The sequence below is a fragment of the Lynx canadensis genome, chromosome F1, assembly GCF_007474595.2.
Source record: "Lynx canadensis isolate LIC74 chromosome F1, mLynCan4.pri.v2, whole genome shotgun sequence".
Classification (NCBI taxonomy): domain Eukaryota; kingdom Metazoa; phylum Chordata; class Mammalia; order Carnivora; family Felidae; genus Lynx; species Lynx canadensis.
In genome coordinates this window covers 16,095,214-16,118,097 of record NC_044319.2, presented here as the reverse complement: position 1 = coordinate 16,118,097, position 22,884 = coordinate 16,095,214, and the positions used below count along the sequence as shown (strand labels likewise).

General features: G+C 36.4%; 1 protein-coding gene across 6 annotated transcripts in view; it reads right to left on the bottom strand.

Annotated features, from left to right (window-relative positions):
• Positions 1–22,884, bottom strand: part of RABGAP1L (RAB GTPase activating protein 1 like) — a 774,838-nt gene that overhangs the window by 688,209 nt on the left and 63,745 nt on the right. For 3 of the 6 annotated variants that reach the window (XM_030303098.1, XM_030303093.1, XM_030303094.1), the window contains exons 2-5: positions 14,656–14,836; positions 12,912–13,104; positions 7,208–7,418; positions 3,740–3,914 (exon numbers count right to left, since the gene is read on the bottom strand). In XM_030303098.1, coding sequence (XP_030158958.1) covers positions 3,740–3,914; positions 7,208–7,418; positions 12,912–13,104; positions 14,656–14,793 — 717 coding nt within the window. In that variant the 5' untranslated portion in view covers positions 14,794–14,836. The remainder of the gene's footprint in view (positions 1–3,739; positions 3,915–7,207; positions 7,419–12,911; positions 13,105–14,655; positions 14,837–22,884) is intronic. The other 3 variants (XM_030303095.1, XM_030303096.1, XM_030303097.1) reach the window with 3 other exon arrangements.

The window sequence follows — 22,884 nt, the reverse complement described above, 5'->3', positions numbered from 1 at the left end:
GGTCTCACAGTTTTGTGAGTTCCAGCCCCACATCAGGCTCTGTGCTAGCAGTTAGGAGCCTGCTTGTGATTCTCTCTCTCCCCTCTCTCTGTGACCCTCCCCCACTCAAAAATAAACTTTTAAAAATAAAATTAAAAAAGTAAAATCCTGAGAAAGCTTAGGAAAAAAAAAAAAAAAGAATGAAGATTTTCCCAATCATACCCTTCGTATTTACCATGAAATACCTCTAAATGCCTTTAATGCCAGATAATAACCATGCTTCTAAATGTAACACTGAGAATTGCTAGTAATAGTTAGTGTTAAGTATTTTAAAACATACAAACATCAAATATGCTTTGAGAAAAATTGTGAGAATGACATAATAAATTCTTAAAGAGAGTCAACTAAGCCTTTTAAAAATATATTTTAAAGTTTTATACAATGTATCCATAAAGATGCAACAAGGATATGTGCCTCCCTGGCTTTTTTCCACTATGTTTTCAGATATTTTGTTTTGTCTGTAATTCTTAAGCAGAAACATAGCACATCATTTTCCCTACACAAAATCAGTGGCATCAATATATCTCTGGTCAGATTCCCCAACTCTTTTGCCACAGGTTATCAAGATGCACTCCAGCAGAGTGGTACAGACGAATATCCAGGGTCATCGAGTCAAATGTAACCTACCCCTCCTGCGGGAACACCTAATCCTTATGTCACAGGTCCAACAGAGCTGTGACCTTCACTGGATTCCCCCTAACACTATCGGTGCCTGCTGCTTATGGGATTTTACAGCGAAATAAGAGCATCACAGGGACAGTTGGTAGTGGCAGCCATGTCACTACTCCTGCTTGAGAAGATGTCGTCTTCTTGCCTTTAACTGACAAACCACTTCAGATCTCATCCAGGATTCTGCAAACCATGGAAAACAAGCAAGTTAGTGACACTGCTGCATGGCACATATTTAGCCAATAAGAATATCTGTCACTTTTCCTGAACTATCTTTGCCAACTGTTTGTGCCCATTAACAAGGTCCCAAAAAGTAAGGGCTGAAGTTGTGCCTTCACCACAGAACACGAAACCTGGGAACCAGATAACCAGATGAGTAAATGCAACTAAAGACCTGAGATTCATTAAAATAGGTAATTATTTTTGAAGGGAAAGAGGAAGATGTTGGACATCTTCTGTAAAAGGCATGGGTAAAACTCAAAGGTGGCTGGAACGTGAGCTATATGAGCAACAGATACCTTTATAAAGCATAATGAAAAGAAAAATCCACACTTGCTTTTTACAATATTTAAGCAACAGGAAAGTTGTCACTGAAAATAATATGGGTATTTCAGGGTCAGAGACTTCCATTTAAAACCCAGCTCTGTTGTCTGTTCTCTTAGCCTTGAGATAAATAAGCGGTAACCCTACAATTCATTAATCAAACCAGAAGTCTTCTGAGAATAAGATGGAGTGCTATTAATAACATACCTGGACAACAGACATAAACTAGAACTGTTCCAGACAAAGAGGAGCACAAGACCACTAGTCAAAATAAATACTATCTATATCATGGAGATTTTAGAGTATCAAGAAAAGGCTTATTAGCACAGTTCCTTGCATAACCTCCACATTTATTCTGGGTTAGTTTTCATTTAGCAATAGTTCTCATAATAAAGTTTAATGACAACTGTCATGTATTTCTCCTTCAGAGAATGAATTTTACCACCAATGTCTCATAATGGAACACTTGCAAAAATGTACTCTTAAAAAAAAATTAAATAATACGTGGACATCACTTTCCCACAATCTGCAATGTACCAAATACCCTCTCAATTAATATTATTTAATACCATATCCAAAATGGTCGGGTTGAGAATTCCCCACAGCTTTGTCCGCTGCTTATCCACTGTTAAAGCTCTCAAAAATGACACACTGTTCCCCCACCCATAAACAAGATGCCACAATCCAAAAAGAGTTTCATACCGTCACAATTATGAAAAATGCTTGCAAGCCAGGTCCCTTTCAATTTCCTTCTGCAGCAGTGTTTCCAACTCTCCAAGCAACAGGTTCTCCAAGTCTTCCAAGTTCATTTCCTCGCTGTTGAGTGCCAATCACCCAGAAATCACACAGGTGTGTTAAATGCCGCCAGGATGAAATGCCAGGACTCTGCCCACTGCTTCCCCACCACTCCTCTAGTGGAGTTGTAAGGTTAGAAATAGGCCCCTTCCTTCACAAACACATTCATATTCTGTCAACATATTTATGTTCCCTGCCTCCTAAGTGCCAGGCACACCTGTACTCACTCACTCTATCACACCTTTGACCAAGCAGTCAGTATACACATAAATACAGAAATGTGGGCATGAAACAGATTCAGAAATACTTTTTAAAAAACAAACTTGGAATTTCTTATACAGGCCATGGGTTCTGGCACAGAACTTGTATGGCTACAATCTAAATTATGTGTCTATGCATGTTCATTTTAGTGTAAATAAAATGTATTTAAAAAGAGAACTGAGATATTCCTCATGATTAGTATCAAACACACAGAAATACACCTCTGCCATGTTGTGGTCAGAAATAAACTCTCAGAAGTCCCATTAATACAATGGTTTATTTATGTTTCATGGCAAACAGAAAATAGGGTAGCTGCTTTTAGCATTTCCTGCTGACAATTTTTATTTCCAAAAACAAACACAGCTGAGATTTGCCCATCCAAACCCATTTATCAATGCCTTTAAAATGGTTGTAAGCAGTAAAGTTCTAAAAGTACAACCTAATTACACCTGAAACTTATATAACACTGTATGTTAACTATACTGGAATTTTTTTAAGTGCAACCTATTTTTAATTTGGGGAGAATCCAACAAATACAGAAAAGAAGGCAATTTCTCCATGTATTTGACAACCATTTGATTCTGAACTACTTCTCCAGTCTCAGAATAAACCACCAGTTAATAATTACTAAAGGAAAGTTAACTAGTATCTTCAAAGAACTACAGGTTGATATTCCTGCTGTATGAGAGATTTGTATTTTTAATTAGGCCAGTTCCACAGAGCAAAAGCCATCCTCTGAGTAAATTAACATAACAAATAATCACCAGTGAAAACCACACAGATCTACGAAACAACCTTAATCCAATATCTAAGTGAAAGCAATATACAACTATCAGTCCCGGCAGAGGAAACATGTTTAGAAATTCACATGGACCAATCGACTTGGGAAAAATAATAAAAGAGGCCCTTCTAGGTCTGAGCAATTAGTACCATAGTAGGGTAGGAGGAGAGCTCACCAAGCAGGATTTTTCTGTTACATCTGTTAAATTGAGTGTGTCCCACATACAACACCACTTTAATACACAGTTATCAGGTTAAGCTTTCCGTATTGAGTTCTCAGCCATTACAATTTTTTTTTAATGTTTACTTATTTTAAGATAGAGAGAGAGCAGGGGAGGAGCAAAGAGGTGTTGAGAGAGAGAGTCCCAAGCAGGCTCCACACTGTCAGCGTGGAGCCTGATGCGGGGCTCGAACTGATGAACCATGAGATCATGACCTGAGCCCAAATCAAGAGTCGGATGCTTAACCAACAGAGCCACCCAGGCGCCCCTATGCCATTACAAATACTAATGTTCTCTTTAGAAATCTACTCCAAATTTACATAATAGAGTATATGGTGATACATACTAACTTATAGGACAGTGAGAGTAGGGTTCAAAAATATTACCCTAATTCATCTTGATAGCAAATTGCTACAATATATTATACTTACTGCCTCTTTAATTTCACAGGAGAAAACATGTATCTGAAATTCTTCTGAACCATGGGAACTCTCTGTAAATGCAACACAATTGCTCTCTGTTGTCCCATCATGTCCACGTGCACAGAATAACACCTTGTAGATTGGAAAAGAAGCTATCTCCACATTGCTGGATTGGTCTATAATTCTACAGAACAGTGACGAAAAATAAGATAACATATTAAATAGCAAAGAACAAAGCAAAGGCAAGCAGTTTTACTATACTAATAACATAATCATCTTAAAATCATAAAAATAACCTGGTTATAAAATATAATAATAATTTAAATAAAATATTTTAAATAAACTGGTTAAAACAAATACCATATTTTGCTATATGTATCTATGTATATACATGCACATACACAAATTCCTCACCTTTTTTTGACAATTACTTCATTTCTATATTTTCTGTGATCCAACTCATTTACTCCCAAAGCCAATATATACTGCCTGATCAAATCCGTCACTCATCCCCAAATGCTAGCCTTTTCTAGCCATCCCCAAATGGTTTCTATGTCAAAAAGAATGCTACTACACAATAGCACAGACCAGACCTACAAAGTTTCTATTTACAACAGTAAGTTTATCCAACACCTACATCATTGCTAGACCAAGACCCCTCTTGCCCCAAAGCATAAAAGGTCAGAGTGATTACAAAGTTGAACTTAATAAAAGAATTTAAGAAAGTAAAAGCAGTTTGTGGGATTTAGAAGCAAATAATTCTGACTTTCCCTATATAAACCCTTAGCCCTAGATTGATCTAAAATCTCAAGACCACATCAAAATCTCCCCAATTGTGAAACCAAGGGGTACCCAATAGGAAGAGAGAGGCAAGTCAAAACACTAAGTCTTTTGTCAAGGTGTGTTTGGCACTTTGAAAAATAAAAATATAACTTTAAAAGGCAGTCTGCCATTTTCTAAGATATATCATACAAATAATATATCTACAAAACCCTTTCCTGAAAAATTCAAAGCATTTTTACCAAACATTATAAATTTATATTGCTATTATTTTAGTACTTAGAACTAAGCTAACACTTTTTCATTCTTTTTACTATTTTAATTTTTTTTTGTTCTACCTGAATTTTATTTCTCTTTGATCTGTTTCCTTCTGTGAACATGTCCCAGTTTAAAGGGATCATTTAATTAAAACAACAGAAATTAAAGAAATAATTTTTATTTTTTATTTTTTTCTTTTATTTATTTATTTATTTATTTATTTATTTATTTATTTATTTATTTTGATATGAAATTTACTGTCAAACTGGTTTCCATACAACACCCAGTGCTCATCCCAACAGGTGCCCTCCTCAATGCCCATCACCCATCCCCCCTGCTCCCTTCCACCCCCATCAACCCTCAGTTTATTCTCAGTTTTTAAGAGTCTGTTATGGTTTGGCTCTCTCCCTTTTTTTTTCCTTCCCCTCCCCCATGGTCTTCTGTTAAGTTTCTCAGGATCCACATAAGAGTGAAAACATACGGTATCTGTCTTTCTCTGTATGACTTATTTCACTTAGCATAACACTCTCCAGTTCCATCCACGTTGCTACAAAAGGCCACATTTCATTCTTTCTCGTTGCTACATAGTATTCCATTGTATATATAAACCACAATTTCTTTATCCATTCATCAGTTGATGGACATTTAGGCTCTTTCCATAATTTGGCTATTGTTGAGAGTGCTGCTATAAACATTAGGGTACAAGTGCCCCTATGCATTTAATTTTTTTGTTTAACGTTTATTCATTTTTGGATAGAGAGAGACAGAGCATGAGTGGGGGAGAGGCAGAGAAAGAGGGAGAGAATCCCAAGCAGGCTCTGCACTGTCAGTGCAGAGCCCAGTGCAGGACTCAAACTCACGAACCCGCGCGATCCTGACCTGAGCTGAAACCAAGAGTCGGACGCTTGATCAACTGAGCCCCCAGGCACCCCTCTTTTCCTTTTCATTTCCTTAATGATTCAATTTTCTGTTTGTTCTGCATAGTGTATGTCTTAAAGCTAATGTCCAAATTATAATACTGACTTCTAAAAATTTGTTTTTGTTGTTAATTGCAACCATTTGTGTATTTCTTTTATTTTATTTTTTTTTAACATTTATTCATTTTTGACAGGCAGAGATTGACAGAGTGTGAGTGGGGGAGGGGGAGAGAGAGGGAGACACAGAATCCGAAGCAAGCTCCAGGCTCTGAACTGACAGCACAGAGCCCGACATGGGGCTCGAACTCATGGACCGTGAGATCATGACCTGAGCCGAAGTCGGACACTCAACCAACTGAACCACCCAGGCGCCCCTTCACTTTTTCACATTCTAAACCTTAAAGAATGAGATATTTCAGGAAGAGTTTGAAAAAAGATTAAACTGGATTTCTGAGAATATTACAGGTTCATGATACATTCAACCTAATTCCTAAGACTTTCATTTTATTTGTTTATTCAGCAAACATTTCCTGAAAACCTGCTATGAACCAGATACTGCTCAAGACACCAAAGTTAAAGCAGAGAAAAATACAAGTAATCTCCTTGTATGGACCTTATATTCCAGTGAGGAAGTTAGATGATAAACCAAGAAACAAATGTATGTACAATACCAAGTCAGAGAAAGTGCTATGAAGGGGGAAAAAAAAAAAAAAAAAAGGCCCAATAAGGGGGAAAAGACGAATAGTTACATAATCCAATCAAAGGCGGCTTCTTTTGATAAGATGTTTGAGATGAAACTGTAAAGAAGTTTAAAAAAAAAAAGCCACTGGGAAACCAAGAAAAGATTGTTTAGGCAAAGGAAAGAGAATATGCAAAGGTCCTGAGGTAGGAATCATGACAGTGTTTGAGAAAGAACAAAGAAGCTACCATGACCAGAATGTAGTGAGTGAACATAGTGAGAAAGCAAAAGAGAAAGGAGGTAAGGAGAGATGAGAGAGGTAAAAAACCAGGTCAAAGCAGTAGTTTATCAGTGGCCAGACATGGTAAGGATTTTGAATATAATCACAAGTGTGACTGGAGGCCACTGAGTGTAGAACAACATTATCTGATTTATATTTAATTCTTATTCCTACTTAAGCATAAGAGAAAAAGCCATTTTGCTTCTTCCTAGTCTGATGTAAAAAGTGTAAGATATGCAGCTTCACAAAAACTCTGTGATTTTTGAACCACGGTTACATGACAAGACGAAGGCAGGTTTTTACACTCCTTCTGGATAAAGAAACACAAATTATAGGTATTTTTAAAGTTCTATTTCCATTCATAATACTCTAAGCATAATTTTGTAAAAGCCTCTTGTAAATAAGCAACATGGTGTAATCCTAAACATATTTACTTTTCATGTCTGCAGAGTAAAAGTAAATTCACAGTAAGGCCTAGGCCTGATTTATGACGTTAACATCATCACTACCACACAAAAAATTTCATGCATGTCTAGGGGAATTTAAAAAAGACTAGAGCTTACCTCACAGAACCTTCTGGAACATTTGGCACATAAAGAGTAACAGGAAAGGGGTGCTGACTCGAAGATTTCATAGTTGCCATTGCCCGTAAAGCCTCCACTTCATTACGTGGGGAAGAAACCTTCATACATCCCAAGTAGGTCAGTTTGTTAAATAAAACACTATCTTCTTCAGGTAATCCACTTAGAGAAGATGGTCTGGGTGTAGAAATTTCTGAAGAAAACACACACACACACACACACACACACACACACACACACACTCAAAAGGTTAATGAAAAACTTCACAGTATAATTTCACCTACTGCCCAAAAACAAATGAAAAACTGCTAACAAAATTTAGGTCTGTGTTTTCACTTCTTTTGATGTTTATCCTACATCTGAAATCAGAGTTATGGAATTTTTGTACTTTCAAGTCTCTCAAAGTATTAACTTACTTAGCTACAACTTTTTTTAGAGAAAAAGAAAGAAATTTAAAATTTTTATTTTAAAAAATCAAAAGCAGAGTTCAAATGATATAGAACAAGAAAGAAAAAAAAAACTACACTAAAGGCAGTGTGAAGTAGCCTAAAATTAATGAGGATTAAATGAAGCTAAAATCAGTTATAAGTTTGTCTTGGCTGTAATGGTCCTGCATGGCACCCAATTTATTAAGAAGCCTAACTTCCAAAGCAAAGGTAAACAATATTATGAGGACACATCTCATACCAATAACAAAGCAAGCCCCATGTTTAACCCTTCCTAGCTTGCTGGCTTCTATGAACTATGCAAGTATTCCAATGGAAACTGCTTCATCAAAATAATGATCCTATGATTGCTTCCCTCAATTCTCCCCTCCCCATTGATGAGTTTCTTAAAAAAAGTAAATAAGATAAAGTCGTTCTCTTTAATTCTAAGCACAGCTTGCAGCAAAGGCCCAACTGTGGTCAGAGTATCCGTCTGCATGTATCAGACACTATTAAACTCCCTCTTAAATCTCTTAAACTATTAAACTGCCACTCTTTCCATCCACACCTAAAACCCATATTCAGCTAGTCTCTACTTTTTCCCATTACCCACATCCATTTTACACAAAATTAAGCATGCCTGTCTCACCCAAACTAGATCTTTGCACCATGCTCAAATCCTCATTACCACAATTCCACCTATAGGACTTTAATAAATAATTCACAAAAGCCATTCCCAACCTCCCCACTCCAGCTCCCAAATATCATACTGAAACATGCAACCTCATTGCCTACTTTTCTTCTACTGAGAAACTAAAGCCATTCAAAATGATTTATTTCATCTACCATGTTCTTCAATCACTGAAACATGTTTTTCCCTCTTTTGAATCAGTTCAATGTGCTATATTTCAAAAGGGATAAATTAAAAAAAACACAAACACATGTTAAAGCTGGATGCTAGTATGTTTACTAGACTTATTATTCTGTGAATTTTTTGTTAATTTAGCAAGCACTCATGAAACAATTATTTGCAAGATCCTATGATTAAATCATATTCCAGTAACTGATGAACATGACAGATAAAGTAGTTCATATGGTCTAACTTACATATAGTTGGAGTCATACCAAAAAAAAACCCAAAAAACAAAAAACAAAAAAAGGGACAAAAAGCTTTCTGAAAAAAAATATTGTACTAATCTGTATAATTCAGATTCATATAACTGTGTAAACCCCAAGTAGAGAAAAACAGTACAGAAATTGACCCCAAAAAAAGACAAAATAAGCAGACAAGGCCTTTAAATAACTATTATAAATATGATACAGGATGTAAAGAAAAATACCTAACAAAATAGACAGAAAAATGAAAGACAAAAGACCAAAAGGAATTCTAAAGCTAAAAAATGCAAGATCTGAAATGAAATATTCCCTGGGTGGCTATAACAGCAGATTCTAAATTACAGAAGAAAAAAATATTAAAGAAGTTCCTTGGGATAAAGAATAATGATCCTAGAGGAAAACTGAAGAGCCTCAGAAGTTAAAAACATGAGGGCAAGACTTCTTTGCTTTTTAACTTCTTTAAAATATAACAGATTATTCAAAGTAAAAATTAGATACCCTCCCCTTCACTGTCCTGCCTGCTGCTCCCTTGAGATGTATTCAGTAAGCCTCCCTTGTGTTAAAAAAAAAAAAAAAAAAAAAGAGGGGGGGGTGTAAAAATTAGCATTTTGTAGAATTTATAACATGTGCAAGCAAAATGAATGACAACAAAAGCATAAAGTCTGCAAGAAAAGAAATGGAAGATCTTCACAGTATACAAGTAGTGGTATATCATTAAAACCTAGACCTGTTGGGGCACCTGGGTGGTCAGTTGGTTTAAGCAGCCAACTTCGCACAGATCATGATCACACCGTTCATGGGTTCAGCCCCACATCAGGCTCTGTGCTGAGAGCTCAGAACCTGGAGCCTGCTTCAGATTCTTTGTCTCCCTCTCTCTCTGCCCCTCCCCCACTCATGCTCGCGCTCTCTCTCCCCCTCTCTCAAAAATAAAACATTAAAAAAAATTTTAACTAGCAAAAATTTCCTATTAGATTTGCATCCAAGCAGCCAGTATATAAGATCATCACATGACAAAAACCAACAAGTTATCATGATATTGAAACAAAAGCTTTCATCTATCTGGTTTTATAACTGAAAAACAACATACCTTTAATATTCACTCTAGGCCATTTAAATCTAGATACTTTCTAGATACAGTTCCTTGCCACTGAAGTTATGTGTCATTTTAAACCAACCACAGTAATTCTGTAAGCAAAAACTGTGTTGACTGCAGCTAGGAAAAGGCAGCTGAAATGTCTCATCTTAGTCTGTTCAGGCTGCTATAACAAAATACCACAGACTGGGTGGTTTATAAACAGTAGACATTTACTTCTCACAGTTCTAAATGCCAGGAGGACCAGGATCAAGGTACTGGCAGACTTGGCATCTGGTGGGAGTCCACTTTCTGGGTCACAGACAGCATCTTTTCACTGTGTCCGCAGAGGAGGAAGGGACAAGCTAGCTTTCTGGGGTCTCTTTCATAAGGGCACTAAGCCCAATCATGAGGGTTCCACTCTCATGACCCTAATCACTTCCCTACCTCCTAATATCATCGCTTTGAGGGTTAGAATTTCAACACGGATTCTGAGGAGAAGAACATTCAGAGCATAACATGTCTCTTTATTGAAAATAAAACTAAAAATATGTAACTAGAAAAGAATACTAAAAACCTACTTGTAAAGCAAAGGAAATTTCTTCTTATCCACTGAGATCTTTCTAAAAATATATTTAGTGTGAGGGGTGTTGAGAACACAAAAAGAGCACACAATACATGGTCCCTATCAAATATCCTCAGAACTAAGAATCATAAGCCACTGTAAAGAATAATTAAAATTCCAACAACCCATCAGAGCTACATTAGCAGATAAAAGGTATTCCTTCCTTTTGATTAATATATTAACCAAAAAATAATTATATAAATGTGATATCAGTATGCTTTAGGTTTTTTGGAAGGGGTAGAGAGACTTAAGAAATTCAAAAGGTAAAGCAAAGCAAAGCATAATAAGTAATATCATCTTTCATGTTCCCTTCATCAAGAATAAAAATTAATGCTTTTTAAGGTTTATTTCCAATCCTACATTTTTAATTAAAATACATAAATGTTTACCTTAAATTCTCTTGTTCTTACTTCTAGCTGTATGACTATATGTTGAGACCTAGAAGTATTCATAGTGAGTCACCAAATCAGAGGGTTTTATTAAAGACCCCCAACACATTATAAATATCTTCTCCTACCCTGTCATTAAGCTGTATGTATTATATAAAATGGTTGAGGATGTATCAGTGGGACAGGTTAAAAAAAAAAAAAACACAAAAACTTGCAATTTGGGGTGCCTAACATTAATGGTCCATTTGGAGGAAACCCCATGATTATGATATATGAGTATCTTTCTTTTTTAGTGTTAAAATGTGTTATCTAACAATTTAGTTAATGCAGGTCAAAGCAAAAAAAAAAAAAAAACCATTTATTATGGTACCATTCTCTTTCAGAAGATTTAGGTTTTTGTGTATTAAAATAAAACTATATTTTATGACATGGCTTTTCCTACCCAATCACAAATAGTCTCCAATATTTTCTTCTTATAGGTTTATTTTTCACATTTCAATATTTGATTCACTAGGAATAAATTTTGTGTACAATGTAATTTAGGGCCATCACAGCCACACTGTGTACCACTCTGGCCTGTATCTATACTTACACCACACCAACATTCAGAAATGGATCACTGGTTCTAAGCCAATCAAGATAATCTCATCTTGACTGTCAGTGTGACTTATTGAGGGATTTGAATGTAACCAAGGCCTATTAGTTCATGTGATTCCCTAACTACTATAAAATGGTTCAACTGAGTGAAACTCACAACTTTTGTTCAATAGGTAAAGAAGAGAGCCTTTGTCTCTGCCACCAGCCATCAACAAATTGCCTGGCCTTACTTACCAATTTCTGCTAACTACTTTATGACCATAAAGGAAGCCAGTTGGAGAGAAAGGTGACAAAAGAGATGATAAAAGCTGAGAAGTTTACAAAAAAACCACAATCAGAGCCTCTAGTATTTAAACCAGCTATAGAAAGTGGCTTTGGTTTTTGTTCGGCTTTTCTTGTACCCAAAACCATTTTGCATTATAAGCTGATATTTCTACTACAAATCCTACTCAATCATGGATGCATTTATATTTTTATCAAGGTGTATTTTTTTTTATTTAAATTCAAGTTAGTTAACATACAGTATAGTCTTGGCTCCAGGGGTAGAACTCTGTGATTCATCTCTTACACATGACACCCAGTGCTCATCCCAAAAAGTGCCCTCCTTCATGCCCCTCACCCATTCACTCATCCCCGTACTCACTTCCTTTACAGCAACCCTCATTTTGTTCTCTGTATTTGAGAGTCTCTTACGTTTGCCTCTGTCTCTGTTTTTATCTTATTTTTCCTTCCCTTTCCCTATGTTCACGTATTGTGTCTCTCAAATTCCACGAGTAAAATCATATGATACTTATCTTTCTCTGACACATTTCACTTACCATAATATACTCTAGTTCCATCCATGTTGTTGCAAATGGCAAGATTTCATTCTTTTACATCACCTAATAGTATTCCATTATGTATATACACCACATCTTCTTTATCCATTCATCACTCGATGGGCATTTGGGGTGCTTCCATAATTTGGCTATTGCTTAATCGCACTACTAGGTATTTATCCAAAGGATACAAAATGCTGACTCAAAGAAGCACATGCACCCCAATACACTTATCAAATACACTGATGTAATTGATATGCTATTTTACTTAGAATTTTCACAAATGATAATTTTAAATAACCAAACTGAGTAAAAAGGCACATTATATGAAACACTGTGCCCATTACACTATTTCCTGATACCCAAATATTTACTGAGTGCCTACTATGTGCCAAGTACTAGGAGTAAAATGAAGACTCAGACATAGTGCCTGTTCTCAAATAACATTGACATTGATTTTACAGGTAGAGAAACAAAAAAAAACCATTAAGAACCAAAGTGGGAACTCTTAAGCAGAACCAAAAACTTGGTGGCCCTGATCTTAGAAAACAAAGCTAATAGGATTTTTTTTAATTTTCATCTTAAAATTTTCAGGATCACTTTATCCCATTTCTTTTATGATGTCTAAAAGTTCAATGCAGTACCTGTATTCGATGGATCCAAAATTAACTGAAGAGATGGCTTATTTGTTTGGCTGGCTGAAACATCTCCAAATGAATGGTCTGAACTCTCACTGGAACTCTGACAATCAGCAAGAGGACTGCTTTGCCCTTTCTCAGAATCTCTCAGAATCTCTTCCATGGCTTTTTCCAATTGTTCATCACCATTAGAAACAATCTATAGACAAAGCAAGATGATTCTGTTTCAATCATATTATGGTTCTGGACTTTTCACGGTTTCTAATCTTTTATTTCTAGTTCTAATATTTTGTTTCTAGAAGAAATTAAAACAATCTAAATTTTAAATTTAAATCTAAGTTACTGAATACCAAGAATTTATACACTTGTACCTAACTGTATCTGATCTAAGATCTAATTTACAGAGATTTTTCTTTCTTTTTCTTCTTTTCCTTAAGAACACATTCTAAAAACCAGGTAATCTTAAATTTATGTGTTTTAAAGGGAAAAACAGGTAAGTTTAAGTGGACACTGTCTACTGTGACTATTATTCAAAAGGCCATATTTCTTGTTATCATAGCATAAACGTATTTGTGATTTCTTTACGAATTTTGCTTGCTTGGTAATTTTTTTACATTTAAGTTGACTCATCCTTCTCTTAAAAGCAGGTGAGATCAAAAGCCTAATAAAGGTCTTAAATTAAACACACTAACTAAAATGCAGATACTTATTTTTCAATGCAAATATTTAAATACATTTAAAGCCATTTACTTAAATACTTATTACTTAAATTTAAATAAAACCACTATTCTAATACACTTATAAAACTATATATACTCAACATAATGTAAAATGGGTATTTAATACTATAATTTCTATAAAATTTTATTAGATTCATATATACTTTTGATGCCATAGTTAATACTAAATAAAAGTCAAACAATATGTAGCATATCAGACTAATTTCTCTACTCCTGTTTCTAGAGGGTGTTTATGCAATTCTCATGCATGTATATGGGTTTGTTTGATTCTTTTTCTTTGAGTTAGGAAAGACAACAAAAATTTGAAAATGGATCATATTCAAATAAAAACTCAATTGCTAAAAATGTAAGACATATACTTTAAAAATAGTCAGGCAAGGGGCACTTGGGTCGCTCAGTCAGTTAAGCATCCAACTTCAGCTCAGGTCATGATCTCAAACCCCTCATCGGGCTCCCTCCTGTCAGCCCCGAGTTTCAGATCCTGTCTCCCTCTCTCTCTGTCCCCTCCCCCACTCTCACTCTCTCTCAAAAATAAACATTAATTTTTTTTTAATTCAGACAAGCCACCTATTCAATCACATACTAGAATGCTACCAGCTGATTTAAAACATAAAAACCATACAGTTGTTTCTTAAGTACAAATAAAACATAACTATGTAATTAACTTTAAAAATCCAGCAGCAAGAGAGACAAAAATATCCAGATAATGGTTAAGTCTTACATAAATTTAAGGCAAATTCCCCAATTATCCTTTTCTTTCTATTTTCCCTTCTATTCCTTCTTCCTAAAATTACAAATTAAAAAATAAAGAACCAAAAGCAAAAAACTTTAAAAATACACAAACCAAATAATTAGCTTCTGCATAAATCAAAGACTGACGTTATTCAAGGTCAGTATTTGAGAAAAACCTTCGTATTTTACACATCTCTCAAGATTAGTCTCACCTCATTAAAAAAATAATAATTTAAAATAGTATCATCTGTAAATAAAAGCAAGAAAGAAAGAAATACCTTCAGTTCAGGTTTTTCATCATCTTTTGTAGACGTATCATCTGCATGCTGAGAAACCAAAACAAATTCTTCACTGTTCAGTGTAGCCACAGAATCTGATGACCCACTAACCTTCTGTAATGAAGCTCTGACCTCCATTTCAATTCTACAAACTTCTCTTCCCACATCCACCTGGTCAAAACTACAGAGATTTAAAAACAAAAAAACAAAACAAAAAAAAAACAGCATGAATAAGAACATGATCAATACTCAGCCTTTAAAAATGGTTCACATGAAAAAGAATTCTGTTGGCTAGATAATTATCTCAAAACTAGGGAGGCTACCTTCTTGGACTGGGCCACATAATGCAAATGTACTCCCTTCACCCTGAATTCCCAGACTAAAAGAACCATATTGTGCCCTGAAAAACAACACAAACCCGCCCATATCTCAACTAAACAGATTTACCACTGCTTGATTCATTTCTCCTAGAAATACTATTTTTGTTCTTTTTTAATAGAGGAAATAATTAAGCATGATACTAGAAACCAAATTGATACACAAAGTCACTGAAATTACTTTATAATTAAATCCAAATGTTTACAAAAACGTATCTCCTAAAATTATTGTACCTTAAAATATCTTTGTGTCACGTAAGTTTAGTAATTAATAAGAATTCAACACCCAGGGGCACCTGGGTGGCTCAGTCAGTTGAACATCTGACTTCAGCTCAGGTCATGATTTCACAATTGTGATATCAAGCCTGTATGGGCTCGGCTTGCTGCTATCAGCCTGCCAGTACAGAGCCCACTTCAGATCCTTGGTCCCCCTCTCTCTGCCCCTCCCCCACTTGCGCTCTCCCAAAAATAAAGAAAAATTAAAAAAAAAAAAAGAATTCAATACACTAAACCATGTATCTTTTCTTTTCCAGACACACTACCACTTATCAGCACAAGGGGGTGAGGAAAAGACCAAGGCTTTCACATTTCATTCATGTGACAGTGTAAATACAGTGTAATTCTGCTTTCTGGATAGATCTGTACACCACAGAAACTCAACAATGTCTATTACTTCCAGAAGTTCAAATATTCACACTGCTAATTTAACTGAACCTGTGTGCTACATAACAAACACAGTACTCAGCATTAGGGTTATAGGAGTGACTAAGGCAGACAAGTTGCCTGCTCTCCTGGAGCTTACATCTAGTAAGAAATCAAGCAAGTAAGCAAATGTAATTCCAAATCACTCTAAAGGCTATGAAGAAGATAAAATATGTTATTGTAACAATGACTAGCTACAAAAAGCATAGGGACAACTTTAAGTAAGGTGGTAGGAAAGAACTCAGGGAAATATCTGAGCTGAAATGTAAAAGACAAAAGAGAACGGTATATTAATCTGCTCAGTGACCAAAGGGGTAATGTGATAGAGGGGAAGAACAAGTAAACTGGGGGAAAAGAACACAGGACTCTCTAAGTCTGCTGATGCATGCCTTAAAATTACCCAGAATTGTTCTTTTTCTCATTCCAATTAAGTTATTCTGTTCTCTGCCCCACATAAATATGGCTGCAATATCTCATTTTGCCTTTAGGTGACACTAACACCATTATTCTTGGCAAAAAAAAAAAAAAGATTTACTCTCAGCTTCCAGTTACACTTTAATAATTACTTCCATCTTCATCGAAACTCAAAATTCCCAGTAACTTTAAAATAAAGAGTAACTATTCTAGGATAGTGTAATTAGCTAGACATCATTTCATTCTGTTGGACATGTGAATATCCTTCCTTTTAAATGTTAAATCCTTCAAGCACATTTTTCTGTCCTCTAAAGATTTTTCATTTTGCAAGTAAATGTTTCTGAAAACAGTATGTGTTAGAGGCCACGTCTTTGCCCTTCCAGGCTGCCCTAAGAATCTTTGATTACCAAGACGCTACACATTCCAGATATTCTTTCTGTGGCCAATCCTTCTTCAAGCCCAAGTTGCCACTCCTCAACTTAACATCTAAATGCTGGAAATTCCCCCAAGTTCAAGTTCTGAACTTGTGACTCCTTGCCACACACATCTCTCTAAGCAGTATCTCTCATTGCCATGTATTTAAATACCATCTATATGTAATAGTCTCCCAAATTTCTCTCTCAACCCAAATGTCCTCTAAAGTCTTCATTTGGAATCCAACTTTTTTTTTTTTTTTTTGAGAGAGAGAGAGAGAGAATGAGAGAGAGAATGAGAATGAATAAGCAAGGAAGGGGCAGAGAGAGAGAGAGAAACAGAATCTGAAGCAGGCTCCAGGCTCTGAGCTGTCAGCACAGAGCCGGACGTGGGGCTTGAACTCACAAACTGTGAGATCATGACCTGAGCCAAAGTCAGATGCTTAACCGACTGACCCACCCAAGCGCCCCCCAACTTTCTACTTTATATTTCCATGTGGAATTCTTATCAATATCTTAAATGTGACCCAAATGTAATTCCTAACGTCTCCTCCAAATTTCTCATTCAGATTTCCCATTTCAGTTAATAACACCACTTTCTATCAAGTTGCTCAAATAAGTAATTTGGATATCATTCTTAATTCATTTCTACTTCTTCATTCCTCCCATAAACATGTCATGTTAGCCCCACTTCCAAAATAAATCCCACATCTATCCCATTTCTTCATGGACATTTTTATCAACCTAATCCAGGCAATGTTCTCATCTACTAAAAAAGTCTCCTAACCCAAGTCCTACTTCCAGTCCTCTCTTCCCCTAATCTATTCTTCACAGAGATGCCAAAGAAATCTTTCAGAAAATAAATTAGATTACATTAGAACTCTACTCTAAAATGTTTTCACTGAGGCGCCTAGGTGGCCCAGTCAGTTAAGCCTGGTTTCCACTCAGGTCATGATCTCTCGGTCTCATGGGTTCCAGCCTCACATTGGGCTCTGCACTGGCAGCGCAGAGCCTGCTTGGGATTCTCTCCCTCCCTCTCTCTCTGCCCCACCCCCACTCACGCTGTCTCTAACCCTCTCACAAAATGAATAAACTTAAAAGCAAATTTTTTTAATCTTTTCACTAAAATTCAAATAAAATCCAAATTATGCCAGGACTTACAAAGCCCAACACACCTTTCCCTCTGTCACTTTACCATTACAGCTCTTTAATTACCGAAAGTTCTTTTACACTATAGGGTCTTAGCTCTTGCCTCCTTTCATATGGCTGACTCCTAAGGTATCAGCTTTCATTCATCCATTCAACAAATATTTAATGAGTCTCTATGATGCACTAGAAACAATCATGGGACCTGGAGACTAAATGATGAGTAAGACCAATTTAGTTCCAGTCTTCCTAGAGCTAACATTCTTATGGAAGAGAGAACATAGAAAAAAATAAATCAAGATCACGTACTGGAATATATACTATGAAAGGTAATGAGAAGACAGGAGGCAATATGGACCCAGTTGACGTTTGGGCTTAGTAAGAATGAGTGAGCCATGGAAAGAACTAGGGGAAAAGAACTTCAAGTAGAAGAAACAACAAATAAAAAAAGCCCAGATATGAGAAAAGGCTTATGAGAAAGGAGGCCATAATAGCTAGATCACAGTGAGCATGGGTGAGAGCAGGATAAGATGAGATATAGAAAAGAAGGCGGGGAACCCTGAAGCCACCCCCTGATGCTAAGGCTATCTAAATAAACCCTAATTCCAACTCTTTCATTTACCTGAGAATATCATATGCCTAGTGTAGCAGCTAGTACATAGTAGATATTCAACAAATGCGTCGAACAATTTGTTGTTAAAAGCACCAATCAGGCTAAAGTTCTCACAAAAAAACAAATGCAGAGCCAAGATTCAAACCAGGTATTCAGACTTCAAAGTACATGCTCTGAACCACTACATTATACTGTCTCTTGAAGTTTCCTCACCTATTCCTAGAGACTGAGGGTTGGTATCTGTCACTACATACACAATGAACCTTCTCCACACCTCTCCTCTCTCCATCAAAAGTTATGTCTTCTCCCAAGACATTCTTCTTTGGGGCATCTGGGTGGCTCACTCAGTTGAGTGTCCGACTCTCAATTTCAGTCAGCTTAGGTCATGATCCCAGGGTGGTGGGATCTGGCCCCATGCTGGGCTCCATGGTGAGCATGGAGCCTGCTTGAGATTCTCTACCTCTGCCCCTTTACCCTACTAACGTGCACGCGTGCGCTCTCTCTCTCAAAAAAAAAAAAAAAAAAAAAAAAATTTCTTCTTGTGTAAGTGATAAATAGCTACCCTGGCCATTAACTCTAAATCAGCATGCTAAGGGCGCCTGGGTGGCTCAGTGAGCTAAGCAGCTGACTTCGGCTCTGATCATGATCTCACAGTCTGCAAGTTCAAACCCCATGTCAGGCTCTGTGCTGACAGATCAGAACCTGGAGCCTGCTTTGGATTCTGTGTCTCCTTCTCTCTCTGCCCCTCCCCCACTAATGCTCGCGCTCTCTCTCTCCCTCTCTCTCAAAAATAAAACATTTAAAAAATTTTTTTTTTTAATTTTTTTTTTCAACGTTTATTTATTTTTGGGACAGAGAGAGATAGAGCATGAACGGGGGAGGGGCAGAGAGAGAGGGAGACACAGAATCGGAAATAGGCTCCAGGCTCTGAGCCATCAGCCCAGAGCCCGACGCGGGGCTCGAACCCACGGACCGTGAGATCGTGACCTGGCTGAAGTCGGACGCTTAACCGACTGCGCCACCCAGGCGCCCCAAAAAAATTTTTTAATAAATAAATAAATCAGCATGTTAATGAATACTAATGGCTATACAATTCAAATAAGATGTCCATTTTTAAGAGGTTTTCTTTAGCCCAAGAAAATGTTAGATATTCTGCCAGGCTAACAAGAAAACTATTAGTTTACCAAAAGTAATTTTGTGATCTCTTCAAAACACAGCCCAGAATTTCTCATGTTCCTCAGAATTAAGTCAGCTCTCATTACAAGCATAAAACCCTGCCTCCAAGGGCCTTAAGAATACTTTTAGAAGTTTGCCCAATGCTACTTTATTTGGTTGAACATTTCCATTTCTTTGAACCTCAATGCAGATGTTTACTAAATTTGCACACTTGCACACAAATACAAAAATCTGAGAATGCAAAGCCAACACTTTAAAATATTTCAGGAGCACCTGGATGGCTCAGTGGGTTAAGTGTCCAACTTCAGCTCAGGTCATAACCTCACAGTTCTTGAGTTCAAGCCTGGCATCAGGCTCTGTGCTGACAACTCAGAGCCTGAAGCCTGCTTCGGATTCTGTGTCACCCTCTCTCTATGCCCCACAAAATATTACAAAATTATATTCAACAATATGCAAAAAGAATTACACCCAAGGTAAGACTGACAACATTCAAAAATTAATCAATGTAATAAAACATATCAAAATAAGCTAAAGAAAAATCATGATCATGTCAGTTACACACAAAATGCATTTGACAAAATCCAACACTCATTCATGATCAAAATAAAAACTCTCAGCAACCTAGCGATTGATGAAACTTCCTCAACTTGATTAAGAGTATCTACAAAAAACCTACAGCTAACATACTTAATTATGAAACTGGGCACTTTCCCCTTAAGACTTGGAAGAACACAAGGATGCCCTCTCTCACCACTCTGATTCAACACCATAATAAATAAAAGTATAGAGATCGTAAAGGAAGAATGAAACAGTCTCTATTCACAGATTACATAATTATCTATGTAGAAAATCCCAAAGAATCTACAAAAACAAAAACAACTTCCTACAACTAATAAGTATAGGAAGGTCACAGGATACAAGGTAAACAAATGTCGATTTCTTCCCTACATACAATGAACAATTGGAACTGAAGTTTTAAAAAAGCAGTACCATTTACCATATCACAAAAAGATGAAATACTTAGGTATAAACTTAATAAGATACATATAAGATCTATAAGTAATAAATCTATAAAACACTGATGAAAGAAATTTAAAAGATCTAAATAAATGAAGAGATACTCAATGTTCATGGATTAGAAGCTCAATGTTGTCAACATGTCAATTTTTCCCTACCTGCTAAGACTGAATGACCAACTGAGCACTCAACTACAAGTTGTTAGGGGACATGCAGGGACCACGTCTATCTTTATTTTACCCACCAACACAACCCCAGCACAGTGCCAGCACAGATAACATGGGCTCAAAAAATATCTGCTTAATAAACAAGTCAATTATCTTGGATGTAGCAGAATGGACTCCCGCATCAGATAGGAAGTTGGACTGAATGAATTCTAAAGTCACTTAATCTTAAGATTCTCATTCCATGTGATGTGCTGAAGAATTCCATTTCACAAGTCAATTCAAAACATAATTTATTAAATCTACTACTATGAAGCAATATGCTAATATGCTAATGTTACTTTCTCTTTACGGCAATCTACTATTATTTCTTCCAGTCAAAAGAAAGAGCAGCTGGAAAACTTGCAGGGGTCTTTTAAATAATACGGAGCTCACTGTTCTATGAACTCAAGACTAATACATCCATTTCAACTCAGCATGTAAAACAGAACAGTGCACAAAAGCAAAATGACTTTTAAAGGCATTTGGTTAAAAGGCTACCCTATTATAATCCAAAAGTTAGACTGTAAAATCTGACCCAAAAAATTGTTATGTCTCTTCAGATATTAAAAAAAAAAAAAAATACTGGGAACTACAGTGTTGGCATACACATTTTTATTCTTTAGGCATTTTATTTTTATTTTTTTTTTAATTTTTTTTTCAACATTTATTTATTTTTGGGACAGAGAGAGACAGAGCATGAACGGGGGAGGGGCAGAGAGAGAGGGAGACACAGAATCGGAAACAGGCTCCAGGCTCTGAGCCATCAGCCCAGAGCCCGACGCGGGGCTCGAACTCCCGGACCGCGAGATCGTGACCTGGCTGAAGTCGGACGCTTAACCGACTGCGCCACCCAGGCGCCCCTATTCTTTAGGCATTTTAAAGGTACAAGAGAATAAGGGACACGAAACTTCTCAGTCCTACAGAAAATCTGATGTATGTTTTTTTCTATTCATCCCCTTTTTCCCTTCTCAAAGGAGTTCAATAAATATTTTTGATTGACTGAATCACTTAAATACACGCTTATCCCCACACCGATAGCAATTCTACCAATTCTACCCAGTGAAATGGCTTTTAATTCTCACTTTAAGTCCACATCATTTTTGTGAAATGAGCAATATATTTTAAATTAACACCTCACTTGGATGCCTAAAACTACAATTTTCACATATACACTAGAAACAGTGTAGCAACATTTAGCAGAGTCTAACTGGAAGCTATCTTCTTCCCAAAATAACTGAACACATTCAAAAGTATAAAATCGTGGTGCACATGGTCCAATTTCTTTCGTGCCAAATGTGGTTAGCCAGCTTCTTGCTTTTAGATTATGTGTTTGCACCTATTCATTTTCAAGTAGCTCTTGAACTAAAATAGAACCCTGAATATATGAGTGTGAGTCAAAATTGGACAAGATAAGCTGCAAGTTCTATTAGGCATGAGAATTCAAATGACTATAGTAGGCCTGTTACAACACTGGAAACAGGAAATAGTCTTAATTTACAATAAGAAAACAGACATGAATAATCTGGAACAACATTTACCAACTATAATTATTCTGTGCTTTAAAAAAAAAAACCATCCAGTCTTGAGGGGAAAAAAAAAAAAAACCTACCATAGTTCCTATTTACTAAACAGTCCATCCACTATTCCAGTTCTCAGGCAAGAGCCACACCAACATGAATAGATGTATGCAAGTATACTCCTGCACAAAGGGGCACAAAAGGGCCTTAGTAATTCACATTACTTTAGTGGATACCTATTTTTTTTTGTCCAGCAATAATCTCAAGACCTTTTTTTCTGAAAATAAGCCTTCCCTCTGTTCAAATCTCATGGTTTTTATAGAAACCTCAACACCATGGCCAAACAGTTCCAAAGATGGGCACTGAATCCAAACTACTTAGACCAATTAACCCAATTCCTAAGATTTTTGGACTGGTGACCAAAGACTTCATCATGACAGTTATTCTTAGATAAACTAAGAATTGTTGGTAGCCATGTTTTCCCCCATATGAAGAAGGTCAATATGCAATGAAAGAGATAAGTATATCCTAAAGCCAGCCAAGCAGGAGAGTCTTAGTCGAGTCCCTACCATTTTGTTTGAGACAATCCTGAGGTATAGCTCTATCTGTTCCAAACCTCAGTCTTGGTAAATCCACTATTTTTTAATT